The sequence below is a fragment of the Balearica regulorum genome, chromosome 25, assembly GCF_011004875.1.
Source record: "Balearica regulorum gibbericeps isolate bBalReg1 chromosome 25, bBalReg1.pri, whole genome shotgun sequence".
Taxonomy (NCBI): domain Eukaryota; kingdom Metazoa; phylum Chordata; class Aves; order Gruiformes; family Gruidae; genus Balearica; species Balearica regulorum.
In genome coordinates this window covers 7,364,251-7,373,950 of record NC_046208.1, presented here as the reverse complement: position 1 = coordinate 7,373,950, position 9,700 = coordinate 7,364,251, and the positions used below count along the sequence as shown (strand labels likewise).

The 9,700-nt window shown below is 59.7% G+C and overlaps 1 protein-coding gene across 1 annotated transcript; it reads left to right on the top strand.

Moving 5' to 3' along the window:
* The first annotated feature begins 2,867 nt into the window (after window positions 1–2,867).
* On the top strand, window positions 2,868–9,000 carry GPR37L1 (G protein-coupled receptor 37 like 1). Its single transcript, XM_010310257.2, has 2 exons — window positions 2,868–3,706; window positions 7,711–9,000. The coding sequence occupies exons 1-2, from the start codon at window positions 3,017–3,019 to the stop codon at window positions 8,521–8,523; spliced, it is 1,503 nt and encodes a 500-aa protein (XP_010308559.2). The 5' UTR covers window positions 2,868–3,016; the 3' UTR covers window positions 8,524–9,000.
* The last annotated feature ends 700 nt before the right edge of the window (window positions 9,001–9,700 follow it).

Genomic DNA, 9,700 nt, shown 5'->3' with positions numbered 1-9,700 from the left:
CTCATCTCCTGAGAAACAGTCTCAACCCGTCTGTGAATCTGGGCTGGAGAAGATAAATGTGCCTTTCCCAGAGAGTCTCCAGGGCTGTGGTCCGGCCCCCACTCTGGGGACAGCCAGGGACCCAAGCTGGCTGGGAGCTCCTAGATGGAGAGAGGGGAGGAAGAGGAGCATCCTGAAGAGGCTGTTGGGCAGTGATTCCCTCGGTGACAGAGCCTGCCCAAGGTCACTCCCATGCCACTGAATTGTCACCCTGCCCCAGTGAACTCTGCTGTTGTCTTCAGGCAGCTCCATGACACACCCGGCCATTGTGCAACGGGCATGAAATGAAACTAAAAATAGCTCCCTCTCCTTACAGGAAAACATCTGGCTGCCTTGCGCCGGGGCCAGGAGGGTGCCGGGTGCCAGCACCCTGCCAGGAGCCACGTCCATCCTGGCAGGCGAGGAGCACACCGAGGGCTCCCTCCTCCTAGCTGATGTGGGCACTGAGGAAAGACCTCCTCCTCCTCCGTGCTCCTGCCCCAAGCCCTGCCTTGCCTGTGTTCATCCATTGCTCAGCTCCATCACCAGGCAGCATGGTTTTCCTCCGAGCCTCGCCAAGGTGCAATGGCATCACTTCCTGAGCCTCAGGTGGGGACTGATGCCACCATGTCTCCAACCTGGCCCTTGCAGAGGGAGCTGGAGTCAGCACTAAGGGTTCACTGGGGAGCAAATTTATGTTATCCACTCTTGAGTTAAGCAGACATAATTCAAATGCTGACAGTGCTTGACTGGCCAAGTTGCCCCTGCCCTGGCATCCCCACATCTGAGCACAGTGCTGTGCCCCCATGCAAACTGTGTCTAGCTTTCCTCTTTCACATCATGGCTCTTTTACGGGTTTGTAATCCACTCAGGAGAACATTTGGCTCATTTTTTATATGGGATGGTGGGCCAAGGCCAGAGCAGTCATGAATCCTGGGGCTGGTCCCAGCCAGAGCACCTGAAGCAACTGGCAGCCCACAGCAGTCCTGTGTGATCCTCAGGCTGTCACTGGGCTCAGGCTGAGCCATTCTTCCTCTGCAGTAGGTTGGGCTCCGCTAGCATCAGGCCTGTGATCACTTCAAGGTGCCGGTCACTCTGTACCCAGGACAGACTTCAGGCATTGCCACTGTCTGCTCCTGTAGCACCCAGCAACAGCTGAAATCCTCCTTTCCCCTTTGGAAATATCCAAACGATGCTCAAAAATCATAGCATCATCAAGAGTCAAAGAGCAGCACCTGGCTGCAGGAGATGCAGCGTGGGAAAGGAGAGCAGCCGGGCAGCTGCCAGCTTCTGTCTGCAGGGCCCTGGGCAGAGCACCACCAGCAGCAGGCTGGGACTTCAAGCAAAAGTGCCAGGCTGCTGGTGTGCTTCCAATCTCTGTGGCCTTTGCTGATCGGCACTGTCACACACAGCAGAGGAATGGCTCCAGTGCTGGAGGGATGAAGAGCTTGCACCTGGCTGAGCCAAACGATTTGGGAGCAGAGACTCCTCCTGCCTCACCCTGGAGGGATGTGGGCCAACAGGAGTTTCTGCCAGCCCAGCTGCAGTGGCCAAGCACCAAGGGCCAGCTGAGTACAACGTGATTTTGAGCAGAGCAGGAGCATCCCGCTGCTGAAACCCATGTCAGCAAATGTCCTGCCTAGCTGTGGTCACACGCTCACCTGGAAGGGGCAGCCTCTGAGCTCTGGGACTCAGTTTCCCTGCTCTGGCTCCAGTGGCATTGGCTGTCCCACCTCCTGGTGATGGAGCAAGAGGCCCACATCTCCCTCAGTGCTCTGGGACATCAGCCCAGAGGCCCTTCTGGCTCGAGGAAGGGTGGGCACAGTGCCAGACAGAGACAGCAGTGGGGTCCCAGCTAGGGGGAAGCTGGTGTGTGCTGGCTGCAATGGGATGAGGCACCCTGGCCCCTGCTGTTGCCCCATGCAGGAGAGGGACAGACTCTTTGAGCCCCCCAAGTCGAGGGTAGCCCCACTGCTTCAAGCCTGGCGTGCATCCCATGGTCTGCCTATGTGCCACAGGGCATGTCCCCAGAGGGGACCCTGGTCCCTCCAATCCCACAGTCATGGGGAAGAGGTAACAGCACAGGGAGAAATAACAGGTAGGGGAACAGGAGACTGGACAGAGGAGAAGTGGTGGTTATGGGGAGAGGGGATGGAAATGGGGAAAGATGATGGGTGTGAGGGAGAGATGATGGATATGGGGAGAAGCCATAGCTTCAGGGGATCAGGGACCTCAGTTCTGTTCAAACCTCTGTCCCAGGGGTGTAGTCAGTAGGAAAAGCAGCAACAAACCTTGGGAGAACCAGGCTAGCAGATATGACACACTGATGTGGCAAGGAACTTTGCCTGAGGCCAGCCAGGCCTCCCACCGAGGGCAGCCCCATCACCCCTCCAGCCCCCAGGAAGTGGGCTGGCTGTTTGAGGGCATCTTGAGCCCAGGCTGAGTGTGGCAGAGGACAAGGACATGTGGTGCTCAGTGCTGCACCTTGGGCTTCCTCAGTGCTGCCTGCTCAGGGATGGGCTGGGGGGGGGGGCAGGATCTCGAATGGGAATAGCTGAGCTCGGCAGCCCATCCCCACTGCCAAGCCGTGGGCATCCTTCGCCTGGCTTGTTCGGGGGAGATGTTGGGGGGATGTTGGGGGAATGTTGAGGCATGTTGGGGGACATAGATGAGGATGTTGGGGGGGGGGGATGTTGGGGGCTGTCGGGGGGATGCTGGGGGATGCCGAACGGCCCAGCCTGGGTGCTGGCGCATCTCCGCAAAGCTTGGCAGCCTCCCCGGAGCGGTGGGTGACCAGCAGAGGGCCGGGCTCTGCCGCTCCCCAGCACGGCTTTTATTCTGCCCAGAGCTCTCCGGAGAGCCCAGAGCAGCGGCCGGAGCTGGACAGACCGGCTGCTCCTCCGGACCGCTCCCTTGCTGCCTGCAGCCCCGGGGTCCCTGCACTCGGGGCTGCTCCATCTCCCGCCACAGGCTTTCTCCAGAGGGTGCAGAGGGGACCATGCCTTCTCCACCGCCACTTGTCCTGCTGCTGATGCTGCTGGCGCTGGGGGCTGCGGCGATGCAAGGCAGGGCTGAGCAGCCTGGGGAAGGCAGCACCCAAGATGGCCAGGGTGCAGACCGAGGTAGGACTCTGCCGACGATTTCCTGGGATGGTCCAGAGGTCCAGGTGATGAAGGCGAGGCTGCGCCGGGGGACAGAGGAGGACTCCAAGTCTGTGCAGCAGTATGTGCCAGGAGTGCGAGTGGAGTTCCCACGGCCCCTCAACTCCGCCAGCCTGCACCCAACCAAGGCTCTGCTGCCATCCAGCACGGACCCATCTGAGCAGCAACAAGGGGTCCCCACGGATGGGGAGGGGGCAGAGCCCCGAGCCAACCTCACCACTGTGTCCGACAAACGGTTGCAAATCCAGAACCCCTTGTACCCGGTGACAGAGAACTCCTACAGCGCCTATGCTGTGATGTTCCTGTCCCTCATCGTCTTTGCAGTGGGCATCATCGGAAACCTCTCCGTGATGTGCATTGTATGGCACAACTACTACATGAAGAGTGCCTGGAACTCCATCCTGGCCAGCCTGGCTTTCTGGGACTTCCTCATCCTCTTCTTCTGCCTGCCTGTGGTCATTTTCAATGAGATCACCAAGAAGAGGCTGCTGGGGGACGTGTCCTGTCGCATCGTGCCCTTCATGGAGGTAAGGGGCTGCACAGGGCCCTGGAGGGCTCAAGAACTCGTCTCCTCTCTGCTCTCTTGCTTTAGGGGTGGTCCATGCTGCCCATGGCCTGGCGCAAGGGCTGGGTGCCCCAGAGACCCATTGTGGGGCATGGCAAGGAGCCAAGGGACAGTCCCAATATTGACCTTCCCTTTCCCTCTGCCCTGGGCCATTCCTCAGGCTCTGAAGCCAGCAACAATGCTGCCAGGGCTGGGAAGAGCTCAGGAAATCCTCCTTTGTCCAGCCAGCATGGAGACTTCTGTCTGTGGTGTCCCTCCATCTGTCTGTCCCTGTCCCAGCCCCACACCCCCCAGCCTGTGGGCTCAGCCCCACAGCGTGCTGGCCCAGCACTACCTGTGGTGGGCTGCTGAGGATGGCCCCAGGGCAGGGGGCTGCAGGTGGGACAGTGCTGAGCAGCACTGGGGAGGAAGAGCCCAGGGATTATGTTTGGGAACCTGAGATCTTTCTTTGCCCTCGAGCCTCACGTGTGATGGGTTGGCCACATTTGGGGTAAGCTGGGGGCCCACTGAGGTGGCTACAGGGACTGTGGTGACACAGGAAGGCAGAATGAGCAAAAACCCTAGATGGCATGGTTTTGCACAGTCCTCCTCTTGCATTGAAAACAAACCCACACTGTGGGGCATCTCCCAACCTGTAGGGATGACTGGGGCTGCTCCCCTCCATGTCCATGGATGACAGACCGACCCAGCCTGCTTGTATGGGGCTCCAAAGCCTGGTTTATTGAAGAAGAGTGCCAGCACAAGATTGGAAGGGATCAGAGACAGTGTCAGGTCCCTGAAGACCCTCTCAGGCTTGGTCAGGCCAGACGGGGTTCAAAACCTGCCCATCCCACCAAGCACCTACTCCCATGGTCAGTGCCCCTGACACAACATAGGAGGACCAGCCACAAGCTGAGGGCATGGCTTGTGCTTGAGGCCCCAGGGGCTCCTGCCCTCGCTCTCCCCCAGCCTGATCAGGTTGTATGAGATCACTGACACCCCTCGGCACCCATGCCCAGGCCATCCCTGGGCCAGCCCCTCCCAGGGCTGTCATCATGCTGAGTTGGGGCCTAGCCACCTGTCATCACCAGGCCTGTCTGTGGCCATCACCAGGACTCAAGTCTGCTCAGAGAAGTAACAGCTGGAGGGGACAGAGAGCAGGCCTTGGCACTCAGATGGGGAAGGCTCATGGCTGTAGGGAGCTCTGTCATTACAGGCAAAGAAATAGCCCCAAGACATTGACATATCCCATCACGATCCCGACATCCCCCTCCCTGGGCCAGCTTCTGCTGGGACCTGCAGGGCTCTCGGGTGGAGGACCTGGCTGCATCCTGCTCCCTGAGTGGCTGGATTATCCTCTCCTGCTTCACCCAACAGCAGCTGGAGGTTGGGGTGACTCCAGCACGGGCTGGGGGGATAGACATGGGCCTGGATGGGCTGGCACAGCCCCCACTGCCAGCACTGTGAGGGTGAGCAGGTCTGAGGTCACCACTGCCACCAATGGTCCCACTCTGTCCTGATGCCCCATCCCCCGCTAGCACTGTGACAGTCAGCTCCTGCGTGTCAGTGCCTTAGCACAGGGTCTGCAGAAGCACAGAGGTCCCTGGACGTTCACAGATGGCTTGGCTATGCAGACCCCCAGCAGGGGACCCCAGCGATGCTGCTGGGTCCTTTGGGCACAGGCCTGGGGTGATGGCCCTTGGTACCCTGCCAGGCACAGCCCTAAACCTGCACGTTACAGCCCAGCATGATGAAGTGGTGTTAGCTAGAGCAGATGGGCAGCCCCTGCCTCTCCGCACGGTCTCCCAGCTCAGCAAGCAGGAGCTGCTCATTTCTGGATGTCTCCCACCCCAGCCTCTTACTAAGTGAACTGTTTGCCCCATCCCTATCCTCCACCTCAGGCCCCTGACATCTCAGCCAGGCGGAAGGAGGACTTGGAGAGAGGCAGGAATATGGACCCACATTTGCCCAGGCAGGCAGTCTCAGCACCCCAGCTGAGGACGGGAAGGAAAGGGGGATGTCCCTAAACCAGACCCCTTCCCAAGGAAGGTCTGCCATGGCCTGTCTCTGAGCTGGCCATGTCCCTGTGGGGGATGCCTGGGGGTAGCACCTCCAGGTGCAGTGATTCCGCAGCACCGGGTGCCCCTGGGACACCTCCATCCCCGAAGGAGGCAGGAAGGACGATAGAACGTTGGGTCTGCTGAAGGGTGGGCATGGCATAGCCCTGGGAGGCATGGTCCTGCTGTGGGCCACCCAGGAGGCTACTCCCGCTCTGCCACCCCAACTGCCAGTCCTGCCTGTGCCCTTCATGCCTCTGGATCCCACAGCAAAGGCAGAAAGGGGCTTCAGGGCCTCTCTGGTCACCTGGGACCCTTCAGCCAGGGTGGAAGAGCATGACCAGGCCAGAGCTAAATCCCTAGCAATGAATCAGCCAAGAGAGGGGAGTCAGCCTGCAGTCCAGTAGTTAACGTCCAGCCTTTCTGTATGGGACTGTGCACGAGTTTCAGGCTGCTGGATGAACTCTGTAAGGAGCAAATCTTCTGTCCTCTGCTTTGTGGCTACTCAAATGCGCTGTGGGGGGTGGCACAAAGCCAGGTTTTTGGAGCAGAGCTGGCTTCTGGTGACAGGCGGTCTGCAGGGATGTGCCTGGGGTGACCAGTGGCACCAGCTGCATCCCTGCCGGGGCACTGGGGAAGGATGCTCTGCCATGTCTGAATTACATGCCAGGACCAAGGCGACCAGGAGCGACAGAGAAACCTGTGGGAGGGTATAGAGGGAGAGGAGAGGCAGCAGCACAGCAGCGCTAGGAGGGCTGCAGGTGCCAGCCAGGGACCTGGGCAAGTACGCTGGGTGCTGGTTGTGGGGCAGAGCAATGGTGCTGGATGCTCAGGGTGGCTCTGGGCATTGGGCAGAGGAGCTGGGACATGAGCAGTGTTGTTGTGTGGTGGGGCTGGGCGTAGGATGGTGATGCTGGGCTAGTGCTCTGATGCTGTGTCTGGGGGGGATGCTGCTATGCATAACTGAACAGTGATGCTGGGTGCTTGGCATCAGTGCTGGTCATGAGCTCCTGTGCTCTGCAACACTGAAGGGGTCAACCCAGGACCACTGGAAAAGGCTGGGGGGGGAAGGTGGAGGTGGGTGTGCCAGACCTGTTTACGACTGCTGCCCAGGCATCATGCAGAGCCATGGGAGGTTTCCCGAGTGCTGGGAACATCCTTCAGTACAAGGTGATGTTTGATGCCTTCATGAGGCCAGGAAAGGCCACGGGGCTGGGGGTCACCAGCACGTGACTCTGCCATTTTCCTGGCCGAGAGCTGTGGGACTGGGCTCCAAGCAAAGCTGCAGCTCTGGGGCTGAGAGCGTGAATGCTGATTGTGACCCTCGGTGCCTTGCCAGCCCTCCCAGAGCCACCGCGATTCCTCTGCCTCCTTTGGCCTCTTCCCTTTGGCAAATGGGATGTTTTTCCTGCCATTCTCAATGCAGCGGAAATTGCCCCAAGCTGATTTGTGACAACGGCGCCTTCAACTCGTTTGGGCTGTCCAGGAAGCAGGCAGCAGCTCTGCAGAGGCAGGGCCAAGCCAACCTGGGGCAGCTGGGGGGCCTTGGGAACCCTGGGAAGGTGGTGGTGGGTGGTGATGGTCCTTGCTTTTCCTTTCCAAGAGCCATCCAGAATAGAGGAAGAGCCTGAGGGACAATCCTGCTATTCCCACCATGGCTGGATAGACAGACAAACATCCAGCACAGCCTCTCACTTCTGCAGAGAAGGGAGCTGGGCAGGGACAAATGGGTCAAGGGACATTTTTATCCACTGCCCTTTCAGGAGTCGCAGAAAAGTGTCTCCAACCCTGTGATGCAGCCACAGGCTGTGACCCCTCTAAAACCTTGGAAGAAGGGTCTTGGGCTGTGGTCTTGGGTAGCCAGGTAAAGCCAAGCCCCCCGTGATGTCCCTGCAGCAAGGCCCACTGATTGTGTCTCCCCTCCTGCCAGGTGTCATCGCTGGGAGTCACCACCTTCAGCCTCTGTGCCCTGGGCATTGACAGGTTTCACGCAGCCACCAGTCCCCAGGCCAGTGCCCGGCCCATTGAGCAGTGCCAGTCCATCATCGCCAAGCTGGCTGTCATCTGGGTGGGCTCCATGATGCTGTCAGTGCCGGAGATCCTGCTCTGGCAATTGGCACAGGATACATCGCCCGTTTCCGGCGTGGTGACGGAGTATTGCACCATGAAACCCTCATCCAACCTGCCCGAGTCCGTCTACTCGCTGGTGCTCACCTATCAAAATGCTCGGATGTGGTGGTACTTTGGTTGCTATTTCTGCTTGCCCATCCTCTTCACTGTGAGCTGCCAGCTAGTGACCCGGAGGATCAGAGGCACTGAGAAGAAGACCGAGTGCCGAGGGACCAAGCACAGCCAGTGTGAGAGTCACTTGAACTGCACCATCATCGGGCTGACCATCATCTATGGGCTCTGCACCACCCCTGAGAATGTCTGCAACATTGTGGTGGCCTACATGTCCCCCGACATGTCCAAACAGACCTTGGACCTGCTCAACCTCATCAACCAGTTCTTCCTATTCTTCAAGTGCTCGGTGACACCCGTCCTGCTCCTGTGTCTCTGCAGACCCCTGGGCCAGGCCTTCATGGACTGCTGCTGCTGCTGCTGCGAGGGCTGCAGCCCTGACACTGCCTCCAGCGAGGGCAGCGCTGACAGCAAGCTCAAAACAGAGATGTCCTCCTCCATCTTCTTCGACAAGCCCCGGGAGTCCCCTCCACCCCTCCTGGCCCTCGGCACCCCTTGCTAAGTGCCACCAGGGAGCCGTAGAGATCGATCCACCACCTCCTCCCAAGATCAAATGTTGTTTTGCCATTAGTGTCTGGATGTGGAACGAGCAGAAGAGACAGCTCAGGGGGCTGCACCATGGGCTTCAAACCTCATGCTGGGCAAGTGAGGCTTGAAACCCCAGTCCCTGTGGCTACATTGGCGGCCTTCTTGCCTCTGCCCAAAGGCAGGACGGACATCAGCACCCTCCCGTCCTGGCTGCCTGGCCAGGCTCAGAGGGGTTGCTGCTCTGGTGATGAAGTTGTGCCAGAAAGGTCCCATCTGAAACTACGGAGGGTTTCCATGGTGGCTTGCAGAGGACATAGCAAACAAACTGCCCTCCTCCTGTCCTGTCCCCTCCTGCCAGCCCCCTCCACAGTAGGAGAAGGTCCCAGTGACTATATCCCACCAGATCCAAGCAGTGCCCTGTAAGAGCTCAATAAACCAGTAACCTAGAGCATATCGTGCATGCAGCCATCCAGCACTGTCGAGCAGAGCACCGGGGAGCCAGTGCCTGGGGCTTGGATGGCTCTTCCCTAAAATCTGGGGGCTCTGGGGTGGGCATGGGTAGCTTGGGGGGGTTGGGGGGTGCAAAGACAGGAAAGCAGCTGTGCCAGGTCAGGCAGCACCTAAGGCTGATGGGGAAACGGCCCTCTGCCTCTGCCCCTCTGTGGTGATGCTGAGCGAGCTGGTGCCAGGCCAGCCCCTGGGAGGGTCCCCTCCAAAGCACCAGGCTTGGGGTGGTTTGTAGGACTCAAACTGGTCCCAGTAAAGCCCATCCAGCCCAGCCCTGGGCTGAGGTGCTCCGCAGTCTGCAAGGCATCTGTGCCACGCAGGACCAAGGTGCTGCTGCTGCACAGTGCTGCCCTGCGGTGCTGGTTGCGGGGGGAAGCCGTGCGGGACCGCCACCCCCAGCACCCTCGGGGAGCACATCTCATCCCAACAGCCCTGTGCAGGGCTCCCGGCCTTCATCCGCTTGCCCATCACGGGGACAAAACTGTCTCAGAGTGATGGTTTGAGGGCAGCAGGGTTTCCACGCCCCACATCCACCCCCACCCGAGGCTCCTGCACCTGGAGAGGCTTCAGGGAGCAGCTCTGGCAGTGGGATCGGGCTGAGGACAGGCTGGCCATGCCGGCCCCGTCTGCTCGAGCTGTTAAAG

What these genes read in the sequence shown, in the direction of transcription:
- GPR37L1 (XM_010310257.2), top strand. Translation starts at nt 3,017, where the DNA reads ATGCCTTCTCCACCGCCACTTGTCCTGCTGCTGATGCTGCTGGCGCTG. An exon ending in GCATCGTGCCCTTCATGGAG is followed by an intron (nt 3,707 to 7,710) that starts GTAAGGGGCTGC and finishes CCCTCCTGCCAG; the next exon opens with GTGTCATCGCTGGGAGTCAC.